Source organism: Diaporthe citri (genome assembly GCF_014595645.1).
Source record: "Diaporthe citri strain NFHF-8-4 chromosome Unknown scaffold_11, whole genome shotgun sequence".
Taxonomy (NCBI): domain Eukaryota; kingdom Fungi; phylum Ascomycota; class Sordariomycetes; order Diaporthales; family Diaporthaceae; genus Diaporthe; species Diaporthe citri.
This window is the reverse complement of record NW_025064856.1, coordinates 1,758,431-1,774,795: the sequence shown is the minus strand read 5'-3', so window position 1 is coordinate 1,774,795 and position 16,365 is coordinate 1,758,431. Positions and strand designations below refer to the sequence as shown.

The following is a 16,365-nucleotide window of genomic DNA, read 5'->3' as shown; positions in this document are numbered from 1 at the left end:
GGCGACAGCTGGCGCAAAACCATCCAGGGCGGCCAGCAGAAAAATTACAAAAAACAGTAAGAGCATCCCACGCCGATGTTTCACACCGCGCGCCAGAAAGATGACATGACAATATTCCAGGATGTCATCTGGTCTAAATAGGTAGCGAGAAATGTGCGGTGTCGCGAGAAATGCGAAGACGTGTCTGTGAATGAACACCATCGGGAGCGCTGTTGTGTGCGCTTGTCTGACGGCACGGGCCCACTACTGGAGTCGGTATCGACAACTCCAGTAGACGCAGGCCAGGCTCAGGCTCAGGCGTAGGCCAAAGTCATGTCTTATGGTACCCCCCGGGGTGCGATCGGCGGTGTTGGTCGCTGCACCCTGCGCCGCGGGACTCCACATCAGTGTCGTCCGTCATCCACAACCGAGATTGGGACGCGAGACTCTCGTCTTGTTGCGAGCGGCAGGATTGCCTGAAAATTTGCCCAAAACGCATCAGAGCGCGCAGCTGATCGCGTCATGCGAGTATCTGTGCACTATTACCTCGTGCCGTCGAAACTCGCCCTCTGTGTCCTCCAATCTGCAGGTGGCGGGGCGATAACGCTGTCCCTCTTGCCCATTGACCCAAACCCTGGCATTGAGCTGAAGCGGTTCAGCTTCTTGCGCTCCTTGGTGGCCGTGGGGGCTTCTGTTGCTGCTGGGCCAAAGGTTTGTGCGTGTGTGGGTGATGGGCTGGCACTCTCGAAGGCGGAGGAGTTCGAGTTGTTGGACGAGCCAGTAGTGTTGGGGGTCTGGTAGATGTACTCGCCGTCGACGTAGATGGCGTTGGAGACAAAGGTCGAGCGCCTGTTGCGGCGGCGGGTGTAGCGCTGCTCGAGGCGCCAGATGTCGATCTTGGACTGGATGCGTTCAAAGAGTCCTGGGGCCATTTTGGAAGACTGGCTTGAGGAAGGATGAATAGGGCTGTCGCGTGTGTTACTTCGTGTGATATGTTATGGGGATAATCAGAACTGTCGGCCTGCTTGACAGGAGTTCGTTGCGTCGTGGAGAGAGTCGTTGCTCGTTGTTTTGTCGTGGGACAGCGTGAGTGATTCCTGGCTGCCTGACTTGACTGACTTGGTCGGCCGGTCCAGCTATATCGGTCGTGGGTGGGGCTTCGCTTCCGAGTGGAATCAATCCAGGATTAAGCTCCGCGCAATCTGCGTAATTTGCGTGGTCTGGCAAAAGGAGAGGAAGTGCGGACACTTGGTATTCTCTATGTAGGTATGGAATCTAGGTACGGATGAATGATATGAAAGGGGAGCGAGAGGGAGAAGCAGAGGGCAAAGAGTGGCTGGGTTGTGGGAGTGGGCGAGGGAGGAAAGAAATATGTGAGATAGCAGAGAAGAGCGCGAGAAATGGATGGAGGTTGGTTGATGAAGGAGGGAATTCTCGAGCTACCGCGGGGACGGAGCTAGGCCCAAATGAGGTTGGTAGGTTTTGCAATTGACTAGCCGAGTGGACGGGTGAGAGGGGGTGGAGGTGGTACAACGTCCACGCACCTCGTGGATACCTTTTTGTACTTGGTATGGGCTCGTCAATTGATTGATGGACTGACTGTGCTCCTCTCTTCAAAGTCTGGGCAGTTGCCGTCTGTTTCCCACAATATTCAGGTAGACCTCCTGCGCATGAATCCCCAAGGGCGGTGCGACTCCACAGCTCCGACCTGCGATACGAAGATCAAAACAGAGGCCAAACCGGCAACAATTGGAAAATTGGAGAGCAAAGCACCGAGTGGCAGGTCGATCACCAATCCACCAGGGAAACGGATTCAAGGACCAGACGGGCAGAGGGACGAGCTGGACAACAAGGGCGACAATCTCATCCCTGGCAATCACGACTGGCCCATCCCTGCCTTCTCTGTCCAACCCACCCACTTGTCCCGCTGCTACTCCCACTTTGGTCGTCTATCAGCGACTCGGGCCATCCCTGTTCCTTCCCTGTTCATGCCCATCCCTGTCCCGGCGTCTTCCCAGTTTGGGTTGAAGCTAGGCCCGGAGGTGGGCAGCTGCAGCTTTTAGCGGCCGCCCCACAAGCGCCACCCTGTCGTCTACAAACTGCGCTGCTGAATGAGGAAGGGACTGGGGAAAGGGAACGGAAGTGAAGGGGAAGGGGCAAGACTCATCGTCAAGCAAGACAAGCCAGTCAATCAATCAATCAGTCGAGCAATCAACTCCAGTTTCTCCGTACCGAGGTAGACAGAAGTAAGGGGATGTATAGAAATAGAAACAAAAAGAAAAGGAGAGGAGAGAGCGGGACGGGACAAAGACAAAGATCATTCAAACGATCCGTCCCCCCTCGAGCCGAAACGTGGCAGTGCAGTCAGTCACAGTCAATTGTTCGAGGAAAGAAGTGACAGAGACAGGACAGAGGAAAGACAGACCCACGGCAGACCTGCTAACAATTAACGACGAAAAGTCCTGCCCCGCGCTCGAGCTCTCCGCTGCACCGTCGACTTCGTATCAACACGGCCCAAATCACCGAACCCTCCTCCGTAGTCGTAAGGCCGGGGCCCAGACCAGCGCCACAAAACCCACCATCCATTCCAACCATGCCACCATCGCGGATCGCCAAGGCCTAGTCTAGCTGGGCGTGCCGTGGGCTCGGATGTCGCATCAGTCTCTTTGGGGCGCCCTTCTCGCGCGTGTCTCTGGCGATTCCGACGCGGCGGGACGGGTCACGCACCCACCACGTTTTTCTTGTCCTGATAGTGATCACAGGAACGGTAATATGAGCATTAGAATGTCGAAACGTCCAAGCCTGCTCTGTCACAGTACATGCCCGCCGTCGAGCAGTTCGAGTCGCGCATGCAAATGGCTGGGACAGAGAGAGGAGAGGGCGATGTGCACCTGTAAACCATGCAATTATTTGCGCCATGATCCCTCCGTGGCGAACTTGCTTTGTCGACCCCGCCGCCACAGCAAATCATCCCAATTCATCCGATCCCGTCTCATGCCCATCAGCTGTATTGCTGCCAGAACCACCACACAGACCACATTGAGGGAGAGGAGGCCGAGGCCTCACCTGTCAGCCCCTCACTCACCAGCCCTGGGCCTGGCCAAAATAGGCTCCACGTCGTCTATCTTGTCGTCCCAGTGACAGATACACTGGATCGAAATCATATCGCTCGGCTGGCTGGCTGGACACGAAAGCCAAAACACAACCACACCCACTCTGGCAGTCTGCAAAATGAGCCGACCGGGACCCCGTATCCCACCAAAACCCTTCACATTGCAACCCGAATTTCTCAACAACCAAATAGTGTGTGCTCGGTTCTAATTATATTCAAATGTTCCGAATCGGCGTCTGATTCTAATGATATAAAGATATTAGATAAGTTCCATGGTTGTGGTTGATAAATAAATGGCAGTACTGAGAGGTATGTTTTCTGGTACTGAGGTATGGTCGGTTTATTTTGCAGACTGCCAGCCACTACGCAACCCTGCCCAGCTGGACCTACAGGGGCCATGGCCGTCGTCGTGCAACTCACGCCGTCGGATCGTTCCTAGCTCACAGTTCGGTCGTTTCGCCATCAGGAACAGATGGAGGGCACATGGGACTCTTAATGGGCGGGGGGCTAAATAAGGGGTCCAGCTCTATAGTAGGTGAACCTGGGATAGCTCTACTACACTGCGGGCGCCGTGTGTCAACCATCCCCGGATCCGAGCAGCAGCAGAGACACAGACGAGGGCGGGATCTGACCCTCCTGAGACCGACGAGCCCACCCGCCCCAGGGCCCGCCTTGCACTCGGTGTAGGACAACATGTCTCGCCGCCGAACATCTATCATGCGCGCCACTGCAACGCCGAGCAACCCCTAGAGTCCAGACTCCAGAGCTCTGCACCGCTGGGGATCTGGCAGCTTGGGTGCCTGGGCACACCCGGGTGATCGCGTGCGTTGTTTTTTTCCTTGACTGGCCTGGCAGGCCCGGATTGCGCGCACCTAAAACTTGTTCCGAGGTTGCAGTGTGCCCAGGGCTCATCAGGGAACAAGGAGCCAGGGGGGGCAGAACCTCACAGCCCAACCGGCGCCCAGCGCGACACGCGGGACTACGGGACAGCTCCGCGCGAGAACAAAGGGGGCCTCGACCTCGGGATCCGCACCCTCGGCCTCAGAGGCTAGCGGGGGGGGCCGGGGAACCCTGCCAGCCACGTGTGGACGGCTCTCCTTGTTTTCGTTCACCACTTTGTCTTTTCCAACATCGTCAACATCGTAAACCGGCCAGACTCGAGAGCACATGCACGGCTGCATGGTTTGTTGCCTTCTCATGGACCTGCTGGACAGTATGATTCGATGGGCGCTGGCTGGCTGCTGATCTTTTAACCTTCAAGCTCTGGAGAACTGCAACCCTAATACGTTAATAGAGATTTAGATTTGAGTTTACGCCTGCCAAATCCCGAGCTCAACGGCGTATCCTCAAGCCATCATACCACACCTCCCCCGTTGTGATTTTATTTGAGTTCTGGGCCTCATTTGCAATTTAAGGCTCTTCCACTCAATCGCGCCTGAGGCTATGTAGCAACGTGTGCCACTCACCTGCAGGCCTGTGATGCCTTAGGCCAACCTGCGACCGTGAAATTGACCCGGCTTATCAAGGGATATTTCCGGAAACCAAATTTCTGGGTCCCTAGAGTGTGTGTGTCCTTTGCCGGTGACCATGCATCTGTCAACGACAGGTGCCTCGTGGTCCAGATGGTCGGATCCTTCTTCATGCTTCGTGCCTTTGACCCACAGAAGCATCCAGCCGTGTAATGACGATATAAAACCAGTCCTTGTGGATCTGCGTTCTGTGCCAACTTCCGTCTGGGAGTGTCGTGACGAGAGGCTCAAACGCACCATTCAACGGATTGTGTTGGCCTATCGTACACAAGCCAAGCCTTCGTCGTGGAGCCTTGAGACTAGAGTCGTGCTGATTCGCGTTGTAAGAAAAATGAAGATTGGCGGCATCGAGGGATTCACACTGGCCAGACAGATAGTAGCGCCGGTGTGCTGATGCGATGCTTAAGTATGATCACGGCTGATTCGAATACTACGTCATGACTCTCTTCGAGAACACCAGGCTCATATGACCCTTTTAGTAGGTCACATATTGTTAGCGTCAAGGTCGTCGTAGCAGCGTCGACTGGCTCTAGCAAAGTGTGTGATTTCTGTATTTGAAGTAGTCGTATGGCCAGAATTCTGAATACAGAAGGGCCAGAGCACACATTTTCCATACACGGACCTACGCGCGTGCCCTCTTCACTGCCACGGTAGTCTTCGTAAGCCGCAAGTCCTCTTTTGCCCAAGACAGCCAACTGTGAGGTCCAAATGGAAAGGTGCTGTTACTGTACACGCTTCAACGTTCAGCTCCAGGAAAGTCACCGCATCGACTATCGCGCATGACTGTCTGTCGATCAACTCTTTCCGCAAGGACTTCCCATCCTTGCCCCAACAGTTTCAAAATAGTACTGTGACAAATGTGTTGGGCGCATCTGAACACTTGTACATACTACCTATATGGGTATACTCCTGCCCGTCAAGAACGAAAACTATGCAAGGACTTATAGCTTGTTGCATGAGCAGTCCGACATACTCCCTATCATCTCCGAAGCAAGCAAAGTCCAATTGAGTAATCCAAACCAACGTAGACGAGACTTTCTCTCTGAAAATACCTGGCATTTGTTTGCCAAGCGTGTTTTTGCAGGCGTCAAAAACACGAGCGAACCACGGCGGTGATGGAGTTTGACCCACCAGCTCATAAAACAGATGAGTAATCTTTGATAATGAATGCTATCAATATGGTCTAGATAGACTTGTGTATGTACTTCGGGGCTCGCCGTACTTAGCTAGGACACCTAGTCACAACTTTCAATCGCGATGATTGTCTGAACAGAATTCCACCAGACGTGGATCTACGACCTGCGGGCTTTGTACCGCAGCTGTGTAACGTCAGCATGCTTGTCCTAATCTAGTGGGACTCCTTGTTGGCTGTGGACGAATCGAAAGAGCAGGGGTGGGTCAGATGCATGTCGTAGGAGGCCTATGGCCTGCGGCCACACGACCTGCATTGTCTACTCCTCTTCCTGAGCAGCGTCGAAAAAACCAACGAAGCAAATCCAGCGAGAACAACCAGCCTCCCCTGCGTTCTCAAGGTTACTAGCTCTCGTCGCTATGGTTCTCGACCCTCTGAGTGCATTTTCCGTCGCGTGCAATGTCCTCCAGATTGTGGAGACGAGCCTCCGTGTCTTGGGCAAGACGGCGGAGTGCTACAAGAGTGGAGCCCCGGACGAAGTCAGCATCATCATCGGCAACCTGTACACAATTGAAGGCCTCAACGATGAGCTCCAAAACTTTATACCAGACCCGCTTGGGAAGATCCCACTGTCCGCCACGGAGCTGAGGCTGGTCGAGGCAAATGAGGAGTGCCTGAGGTTGTCGGGAGATTTCATTCGCCTTCTCGAGGGCCTCAAGGTCACCAAGAAATCTGTTTGGCATAGCATTGGCAGCAGTATCAAAACGATGTGGTATCAGGATAAGCTGGCAGGCTTTGAGAAGGCGGTCGCCGAGAGTCGAGCGAATCTGACTCTTGCTTTCCTGCTCCTGATGCAGTAAGTCTAAAGTCCGAATATTCAAAGGAATCAGCCTGGACAGTCCCCGCTGACCAATCTGGTCTGCTCAGCGAGCGCTCCTTGATGATGCAGAACGGTATCATCAAGGCTACTACCGACGTCGAAGACCGCATCCTCGACATCGTCAAGAAGAATACGGGCTCGTTGAAGGCAGAAATTAGAAAGTTGACGTCTTGTCTGAACGAAATGTCTCTCGATCATCGCCCGAACCCAGTGAACGAGATCAGCGACGTACAACAGACTGAGCTTTTCCAGCTATCAAAACAGCTCGCACTGATTTGGGAACAGCAGAGGGCTTCAGATGAAGCGATTAAGCCATTGGAAATGGCAAGGAACAGCGTGGCGGCGCAGCACAGAGTACTCCAGAGTTTGCAATTCCCGCAGATGCAAGAGCGAAAAGAGGAAATATCCAGCGCTTATGAGAACACATACGAGTGGCTTTTTCAGACTGACCCAAGTGGGCAAAGTGACTGGCACAGTTTTGTTTCATGGGCCAGAAGCGCAAATAATCCTCACAGCATTTACTGGATTCATGGAAAGCCTGGTGAGTCTTTCCAAAGAACAAGTATCGCTGATCGATGTGCAATCTTTAATCTTGAATGCAGGATCCGGCAAATCAACTCTGGCTCGGTTTATATACGACAGACTGGATGTTCAGGACCATTTGTGTCCTTGGGCAGAATCCAAGGCTGTTGTCAAAGCGGCACACTTTTTTTGGAATCCGGGTACGACACTGCAGAAGTCGTGGATTGGCATGCTGCGGTCTCTCCTTTTTCAGCTGCTTGATGAAGTGCCTGGACTCTGTGAACCATGCGTTTCTCCGAGCCGATGGAGGACAGCATTTTTGCCTGATGCCACTTTCAGTGAATGGACAGAGTCAGAGTTGCTGCACGGGATACGTGCATTCATTCGCGCAACCGAGGCACATCTATTCTTCCTCATTGACGGCCTCGATGTGAGTTGAATTCGATATTACGCAGCTTGTAGTTACGCCGACTACGTGGTGGACACATGCAGTGAAAGGTTCTTCTTGTCTAACTCAGAAAATTTAGGAACTTCAAGGTGACGAGGAACGGCGAGAAGAACTTATTGATTTCATACTTGACCTTGCGACTTGCCCCAGCGTCAAGCTCTGTATATCAAGCCGGCCGGACAACATATTTCGAGACGCTTTCCAAGATCATCCCCGCCTAAAATTGGAAACTTTGACGTACAGTGACATTCAAACGTATGTCACGGAGCGTTTTGCTAAGGATCGGCGTATCCGAGTTTTGAGCCAAGGTAACCCTCGCATCATGAATGATTTGATAGCATTCCTCGTGGACACCGCTTCTGGTGTGTTTCTGTGGGTGAGGCTTGTTGTCCACGAGCTTCTCCGAGCAGCAAGGGACGGAGCCACTTTCTCTGAATTGGTCGACAAGGCTCATCAACTGCCGCGTGATCTTGACAGCTATTTCACACGGTTTATCGACTCGATCCCGCCAGAGTACAGGAAAGAAGCGTCTCAATTGTTTCAGATCGCACTTCATGATGAAAACTCATTTACAGCCCTACATGGGCTCCGGCTACTCGACCTTTCCTACTTGGGAAGTTTTCAAGAGCCCTTCCAATCCCGTGGAAAGCACAAGGCCACCGCTTTCGATCCAATCAACATCGCCGAATTGGAGTCCAGGCTCGAAACGACCGCTCGCCGGATTAATAGCAGGTGCCGGGGGCTCATAGAATGCTACTACATGCCTGGAGATGCAGAGCATTTTGTTGGTTTTCCAGAAATATCAGTACCTGGCGAGATGGGCCACGATGCGCTGGAAACATTGCCCAGCGAAGACCAAAGTTTCTTGGGGCTTTTGATAGCATGCAACCGCCACGTCGGCTTTATCCATCGTTCCCTTCGGGACTTTCTTGTCAGCCCAGACGTGCTTCAGAAACTCGAGGCATACTCCGGAGGCCCTTTCAACACCAGGTTGTTCCTGTGCAAAGCTAGACTCGCACAGATACAGTCACTCGAACACGAAGGCAACCATCGACGCACCCAGTTGGCTCTGGGCCTGTCGAGTTACGTGTTGAGCGCCCTCGGGACCGAAAATTTGAAGTATTCAGACGAGTGCGCCCTCATTGCGGCGCAACTGAAACCCGTTGTTGAGTCACTCGGACGTGCCCAGGCACACAAGGCGGCCAGCCAGGGGTGGTATCTTTCCGCGAGCTTCCACGAGCGCAGACCAGAGGTTCCTGACTTTCTTGGTGTCGCCATAGACTTTGACCTCGTTGCCTACCTCAGGAAAGAGTTGACGGCAGAAGCCTTACATGCCAAGCGTGGCCTCTCCGTCCTGAACTGCATCCTCGTCGGGCGTTTTTCCGACTACCTGGGCTCTGATATCACGGTTGGAAATCGCATTCCCAACATCGAAGTGCTTCGCCTTGCATTGGACCTTGGCGCAGATCCGAACGAGGATTGTGATGGTATTTCGGTGTGGGCAGAATTCATTTTACACCTTGACACCTTGGCTACCAGAGGGGCACCGCCAGCCGGCGCACAAAAGGCGCATGTCGAAGCTATCAGGGCCCTCCTGGAACATGGCGCTGACCCGGAGCTCCCATCATCATGGCTCACACCTGGACCGTTGATCCCAAGATGGGACACAGATCTCATACCGGTCTTGGCTATATTGAGAAGCATGCTGGGTTTATACACTCATGCACGGCTGCAGCTGCAGGAGTGCATCGACCTTGCTGATGACAAACTCTTGCAAGCCCTGCTTCAACGGTGAACTCTTCATTCCCCCCCTTTCTGGCTTCCTGTGGCACCAAATCGGGTCTGACTTTGGCGAGTCTCTTTTCATCGGGGCTTCCGGTTGGGACTTGTGGTTGGGAAGTTCGTGGTAGTGTCTAAGACCCACGTCACTTGTTGAGCGTTTGGCTTCTATTTTGAATCACCTTACACATACAGATGAAACTTCGGATGATAGCAGCAGGGGTCAAACAGTTGACTACATCACGTCAGTCAGTCACGTTGAATATGCCAGTGGTTGAATATACAACATCCCCAACTAGTTGTTGGCTCTGATACCATCTCATTTGCCTCTCAATGCTGTCCCACCCCAGAGCTGGGCACCCCTTTCCCCAAGATGGTAAGCTGACGCCGATGAACTGGGTAGGATGCGTATGGCCGGTGAAATTGTGTGGCATCTCGTTCACTATTGCCAATATGGCAACGACATAAGCAATTGCCCACCTTGCACGCAGGTCGTTGTACGCGTCCCGACCATGCTTCTTCTCTCAAAACGGTGATTGAGCGGCGGGAGGAAATGAAGAACCAAACAACGAGACTTGTTCCAAGAGGTCGCAGTTCGCAGTGACGTCTAGGTTCGGGCTAGCATGTGGGCGATCAAAGAGACAGGAACGGGTGCGGCTGATCGACCATTCTCGATCTGTACAAAGCCTGAAAGGGAAGCCCAGCTGTCTGGGTGCGTTGTACTTTTAGAAGGGCCGCCACACGGGATACACCGAAGTGAGCCGATTGTGTTCAGGGTTAGGCCCGTATTGGGCCGGCAGAAAAAAAGCAAAGAGGGCGGCCATGTGAGCCTTTTATGGTTTGCACGAACGTTATCCAGGAATGTGAGGGATGACGATAAGCTGACGAAACTGCCGGCACCTCAGGGGGGCATCCGGGCAGCCCAATCAGCACCTAACGTGCTGTGTCAATATGCAATATGCTACACACACCTCGTGTGTCAGTGTGCCCGCGGTGCGACTCTGACCGCAACGCCCGGTGTAACCGCCGGACATAGCACCGCTCTGTGCCAACATCAAGAGTTGCCGCATGAAATTTGTGATGTATGCGCGAAAGACTTCCCCGGTGCTCCCCAGTCTCTGGGACGGAACATGCCAATCAGGAATACATTCCCGGTCTCGTTAACGAGGCCAATTGAGTCCAATCCCGACCCTACAGGAGGCTTAGGTATTGTGAGTAGTCACAAGCCAAAGGCACTAGGCGCTCAGCTCTTGGGTCCACAAACGTCTCCCGCGACCCCAACGACGTAGGTCCTGATCGAATCAACCTCCAAACACTCCAGCCTCACGGCTGCCTTCACACGTCCCGGGGCATGCTCATGATATGTTTCACTCCGGCACGAGCTCCCTCCGAACCCACGAGAGGGCTGACACAGCCGAGCGGCCACTTAATACCCGGGCGATCAGCCATAGTGATTGCCTCGAGAGCCTCGGCCAAGCTCTGCCGGGGGGCGTTGCGCGCGTGTGGCTACATGGCGGGCTCGACCTTGGATCGTCAGCTTGCCGCTCTCACCGTGTCCTGTCTCACCGAGGGGATGTTTGTGTCTGACTAGCCACGCCGTGCCCACGCAGCCTTCACTCGTTTGGTTCGCGGTCTAATAGCGTGGGCGACAGTTGCCTTCATGCCTCCATTGAGCCACGCCATCACGCCGGCTCAGCTCAGATGGAGTGACACTGACGTACTCTCCGTCGCCCTTGCCCTTATAAGAAACCGCTGCTTCATTAGAAGCTCTGGCCCTCGGCTCAAAACCCTGCAAGAAAGTCGAGGAAGGAACGGGCGACTCACCAATCTCCGACCCCCAAGCTTTTCACCAACTAAACATCACAGAAAAAAGGAAGCGAGCATCAAAATCCAAAAACCAGAGACGCAACAGCGACGATGTGCGATCATTCGTTCCACCAGTCATCCCTTCGTGGCGGAGAGGCCAGCCAGTCCTTGGTCGACAGGCGACTTGGCTACCCGATCCATGTGGGCACCAGCGACCTGCCGACCAGAGACGAGGGCGAGGACAACTGCTCTGTGGGGGCCAGCCCCGTCAGCAACGGACAGGCGAGACGAATTGCCTTTATGAGTGGCAACGACGACTTCCGAGCTGCCAGACTGCGATGCGCGCTTGCCTGCCAGGAGTACAACAAGCTGCCCGAGGACGTGGCGATTGAGGATCGTGTGCACGGATGGAAGTGGTAAGTCTTCGGTCCGAGCCGCATGTGACCTGTTGCGGCCACAATCCCAGCACAATCACGGGACAGGTGAAGACGATCAGTGGCCGGGAGATCTACCAAGTCGAAGACCCTTTGGAAAAGCATCACAAGACTGACCACACCGCTTTAGCATCGTGGAACCCAACAACAACACCAGAGGAGACGCTGAAGCCACTCCCGCCGTCGACTTCTCAGCCATCTTCAAGAAGGCCAAGCCGGAGGCCCACGACTCGACCGCCGAGCACACTCCGCCCGTCACCCCCGTCGCAGACAGCCCAAGCCCCCGCCCGACGATCCCCTACGTCAAGCAGCCGGTCTACATGGACTACGGCCTGCGCGTGAAGATCGCGCCCACCACCTTCATCAACCGGAACCTCACCATCCTCGACACCCCCGTCGCCGACATCGTCATCGGCGAGCAGTGCTCCTTCGGCCCCGGCGTGACCATCATCGGCGTCGGCCACCCCGTCCGGTTCGAGGAGCGTAGCGAGTTCATCACGGGCAAGCCGGGCAGCTGGGGCGCCAAGGTGGTCATCGGCGACGGCGTCTGGGTCGGCGCGGGGGTCACCGTCCTCCCGGGCGTCACCATCGGCTCCTACTCGACCATCGGCGCCGGCAGCGTCGTCACCAAGGACGTGCCCTCCAGCTGTGTCGCTATGGGCAACCCGGCTTCGGTGCGGTACTACGTCGACAGCGAGAAGGGCCGCGAGCCCGTCGTGGTCGACGAGACGGCGAACACGCTGGAGGAGGCGCTGAAGCTGGACAGGGAGGAGCCGCAGGGGGGCGAGGGAACCAAGATGGGTGAGTAGGATGAGGAGGCTCTGGGGCATATATTGCGAGTACACGACACTAGAGCAGTGGGACGCGAGTCAGGTCTTCTTTTGGTGACACGTGGGGGCGGATTTTGGACGGCTGGCCAGCAGCTCGAGTCAAGCGAGGCTGAAGTCGTAGTGTTAAGATACCCAGGGCTAAGTAATTCGGAAAATTTGCTTGCGCTTTCTTTTAAAAAATATCGGGTCTCTTCTACGGGTCATTGTTCTCGGGATCTGGTGTGAAGCTTGGTGCATCTAGGGCGCTGCTGCACTGATGGGTGGTGCTGGGAGTATTTCGTGGACTCGGGCCGTGGCTCCACTGGACATGATGCTTTCATTATACATACGTGTTGGGAGCTTCAGGCCTGGTTTTGACATGAGGGAAGACATGAAATTTGTATGCATTGTATTTGCCTGTAACCTTCTAGAAGCATAATCATCTTGGGCATCTTTACTGGCACATACCTCTGTTTGTCTGGACCACACATGGGACGAAAAGCTTTTCTTACCACATGCCTGGCTGAACACCGCTCTACCCGTGTTTAAAAACTCCGACTAGGCAAGAAATAACCTTCTCTCAAGTCCTCCTCCCATCACATCTAATGTAAACGCTGGCATCACCAAAGCCAGTCGCACCCAGCTTCTCAACCTGGACGTACTCCTCCCGGATCATCGCCCGCACCCGCGACGACTCGGGGTCGCACAGGCACGCCTCGAGGTCCTCGGCGCCGCCCCACGTCTTGGGCGGCTCGTGCACCGTCGCCCAGCGGCCAATCGTCTGCTCCTCGGTGAGGACCGTGTCCCACGCCAGGACGACCGGCCGCGCGAGGTCGGCGATGACCTGCCTGACGGGCACGTTCGGGGAGAAGGACAGCACCGCGCTCTGGTCGTCCACCTCGAGGAACCCCTGCGGGTCGTCGACGACCGTGACCCCGACCTCCGCGAGGACCGCCCTGTCGGCCTCGGTGTAGGCGGGGTCCTGGGCGAGGCACCTGATCCGCGCCCCCGGCCGGGCCGCCTGGAGCAGGTCCCGGAGGGTGAGGACCAGGGCGTGCTGCGAGACGCTGCGGTGTCGCGTGTGGTGGTCGTCGTCGCGCGACATGGACGAGCAGGCGAAGGCGATGATCTTGGTGATGCCGGGTAGGGAGGCGGCGGCTGCCATGGAGGATTTCAGCCTGAGGCAGTCCTCGCTGGCTTCCCATGTGCCCCGATATGAATGGAATGCGTCTCGTGTCTCTTCAAGGCTGCTGTGGTTCTGCTGCTCATTATGGCCGCCGTAGCATATCTGCAGAGGACAGAGGGCCTGGTCGGAGTATCTATGGTTTATTAGGGACTGGTAGGTTGTGTATAACAAACACGGTTCGAGCCTAGTTCCGGTGTTAGACTCAGCAACTACCAAACGAGGGAGGGTGCGTAGAATTAGGCTTGGACACTCAATGTGCTACAGTCTGAAAGAATACCCAAACTGAAAGTCACTTCCGGTGAATACATACAGCACTGTTTCTTTGCCAAACTGCCTCGACTGTGTCAGTCCCTTCAGGACTGCACGCTCGACCGTCTGCCCAGTGATGGACGAAAACAAAAATTTCTGGCCGTCTGTCGACCGGCCATTCTCGGCCATGGACTTGATGGTGTCGATCTGATCCTTGAGCTTTTTTATCGCCGGTTTCGTGAAGAACGGGACGCCCCGGTCAAACAGTTCCCGGACCTTCAATTTTTGAAGTGCAAAATTCGGCCTTTCCATTTCGAGAATCTCTTCCTGAAAGGCTGCGAGGTTTGCCGCCGAGAGTTCTTGCTCACCGCTGCGAGAGACCTCGTCGGCGAACGGCTCTAAAGGCGGCTCCGTGGGTGCGCTCGGGTTCATTGTATATTAAGAGGTTAATAAGCAATTATCTGTTAATCCACATATGTCGTGATATTGCCCCGCGATGTTTCGGGCCGCGACAATTGTGTTTGGTAGGGCTGGTGAGACACCGGGTTAGGTTGAAAAGAAGCACATTGCGGTTGACAGAGAGACAAAGGAAACCTCGATAAACGCCCCGGATCCATGTTATGCTAAAGTCGTGGAGGCCCGCTAGAGCATCTTAACCACCACGATGATTCGACGCGTCCACAAGCGCCACGTAACTATTTCGCCTCACAATGCGCAGCGGTCCGAGCTACCCGCGGCGGCCCAAGCCGGCAGAGCCGCCCGCTGTTCAGGCCGTAAAGCTATCGCAAGCGTGAGTGAATCCAGGCACCAATGCTCGATGGGCCTTGTCCAAGAGCAGCGACGACGCCATCCAATTCATTCAACTGGAGATAAGAAGGGCTCGGGGCGCCACGGTCGTTAATCGGGGCCCCGTGGCTTGCGATCTAGCGCCCGCTACCGCGGGTAAGGTGGTCTTACTAACCCAGTTTATTTATATTGCGCAAAACGCGGCCCGAAACACTTGGCAGTGTGCACGGTTTCGCATAGAAGAGGTCAAGGAGTCAGGATGTCGTCGCGTGGCGAAATTGGCTTGCATTCGGAAGCAAGCGGCCTAAGTGGTTCGTTATAGTCACGGCGCACATTTGACAGTTTGTTGATATGGAGCTTGTTGGTGTGCAAGACACTACCTACTCAGAGCTTTCCAAAAGTTCAAGTCCAGTCAACACGATATCTCTGCAGCGATACACAAAATCTTCGACCTCAGCCTTATTATGCCAGGATTCATTATAGGCAGCGCTGAGGCTCATTCTGCTCCTAAAAGTGCCCAGGAACAGACCAAGCCCGTTTCCAAGCTCCTCCCCCGTCACCCAAGGCTTGTCGACCATGATCTGGCCATGTTTCGATGCGATGATCGCATCGACATTCCCCATGCTTGAGATTGACACCGAGGGCTTCGGGTTTGGTGGTGGGACGGGCGGTATTGCGTCGCTCTTTGGTAGCGTGGGGCACCCGGCCTCCCACATGGGCAGCGACAAGGCGTAGTGGTCGCCGTCGTCGCGCACGGCATCGTAGAAATGTCTGATTTTCTCGACGATGGAGCGGAACTCGTTTACCCTGTCAGCGGGGTTGATGGCATCGCCCGAAGCTGGCAGGGTCATGTCTACCGTGAGTGCACGGCCCGAGACAGGACCGAGTGGTAAACAGAAACAGCGTGCTTCGGGGTGTTGTACGGATCGACGCAGCTCCTGCGCTCATTCCGCAGGATGTAGTTGACATATCGGACCTGTTGTGACTGTTGCTTCCGTTCCTGAACATCCCGAACGGCCATGGCGATGGCGGCGTGGAACGCGTGGGTGACTGTCGCCTTCAGGCTCTTGCAGGCCGCGATGAGGGCTGCCGTGTCGCGCTCGGAGAAGTCTAGCGCGACGCGCTGATGCTTGCCCGGGGCGTTGGTACCGTGCTGGTAAGGGATTCTAAGGACCTTTGTGTCTCCATAATCCTGATAAGCCGCGGCTTTGTGTGCATTCTGCTCAGATAAGTGTTGCTTTTGGCTTTCTGTCAACTTGGTTGGCACATTCGCGGCGACACGGAATGGAGGGCTGAGGTTCTTGGTTTCTGACCCATCAAAGCTAGGGATTTTGGATGCACTTCCTGCTTCGTATGCATCCGCAATGAGCCGTGTCAGATTATTGAACATATGCAAAGTCCCAATGCCATCAACAATCTCGTGAGGTGACCGGAGGACAAGATCTCGACGTATCCCATTCGAGAACCCTGAGCCACTGGCGGTTGTTTGTGGCTTTAGCAGGAATAGAGTTGGTATTATAGCCGCCGGAGGGTCACTGTTGGCCCATTCTTCTCCAGTTTACCCAGTCGCGATAGGGACAAATGTTTTCGCAAGCCAGACATCGCGTTCCGTGTCAGCGAGACAAGTGCGGTAGGTCTTGGTGACTTTGCCCGTAGCCGGATCGTGACAGACCTGGGACGCGATCGTTGGGTGGTCATGTCGTAGGGCAAGCCA

At 54.9% G+C, this 16,365-nt stretch overlaps 5 protein-coding genes across 5 annotated transcripts; 3 read left to right on the top strand and 2 right to left on the bottom strand.

Moving 5' to 3' along the window:
* Positions 1-521: 521 nt before the first annotated feature.
* INS49_004301 (uncharacterized protein) lies at positions 522-911 on the bottom strand (the record flags this gene model as incomplete). Its single annotated transcript, XM_043165091.1, has 1 exon — positions 522-911. The coding sequence occupies one exon, from the start codon at positions 909-911 to the stop codon at positions 522-524; it is 390 nt and encodes a 129-aa protein (XP_043018741.1).
* A 5,260-nt stretch (positions 912-6,171) lies between these two features.
* Positions 6,172-6,934, top strand: INS49_004300 (uncharacterized protein; the record flags this gene model as incomplete). The annotated part of the gene is made up of 3 exons (XM_043165090.1): positions 6,172-6,608; positions 6,680-6,804; positions 6,918-6,934. 3 exons carry the CDS (start codon positions 6,172-6,174, stop codon positions 6,932-6,934), a joined length of 579 nt encoding a protein of 192 aa, XP_043018740.1.
* Positions 6,935-7,924: 990 nt separating this feature from the next.
* Positions 7,925-9,397, top strand: INS49_004299 (uncharacterized protein; the record flags this gene model as incomplete). The annotated part of the gene is made up of 1 exon (XM_043165089.1): positions 7,925-9,397. One exon carries the CDS (start codon positions 7,925-7,927, stop codon positions 9,395-9,397), a length of 1,473 nt encoding a protein of 490 aa, XP_043018739.1.
* Positions 9,398-11,298: 1,901 nt separating this feature from the next.
* Positions 11,299-12,430, top strand: INS49_004298 (uncharacterized protein; the record flags this gene model as incomplete). The annotated part of the gene is made up of 2 exons (XM_043165088.1): positions 11,299-11,603; positions 11,752-12,430. The coding sequence occupies 2 exons, from the start codon at positions 11,299-11,301 to the stop codon at positions 12,428-12,430; spliced, it is 984 nt and encodes a 327-aa protein (XP_043018738.1).
* Positions 12,431-13,010: 580 nt separating this feature from the next.
* INS49_004297 (uncharacterized protein) lies at positions 13,011-16,041 on the bottom strand (the record flags this gene model as incomplete). Its single annotated transcript, XM_043165087.1, has 4 exons — positions 13,011-13,749; positions 13,927-14,263; positions 15,181-15,458; positions 15,509-16,041. The coding sequence occupies 4 exons, from the start codon at positions 16,039-16,041 to the stop codon at positions 13,011-13,013; spliced, it is 1,887 nt and encodes a 628-aa protein (XP_043018737.1).
* Between the last annotated feature and the right edge of the window lie 324 nt (positions 16,042-16,365).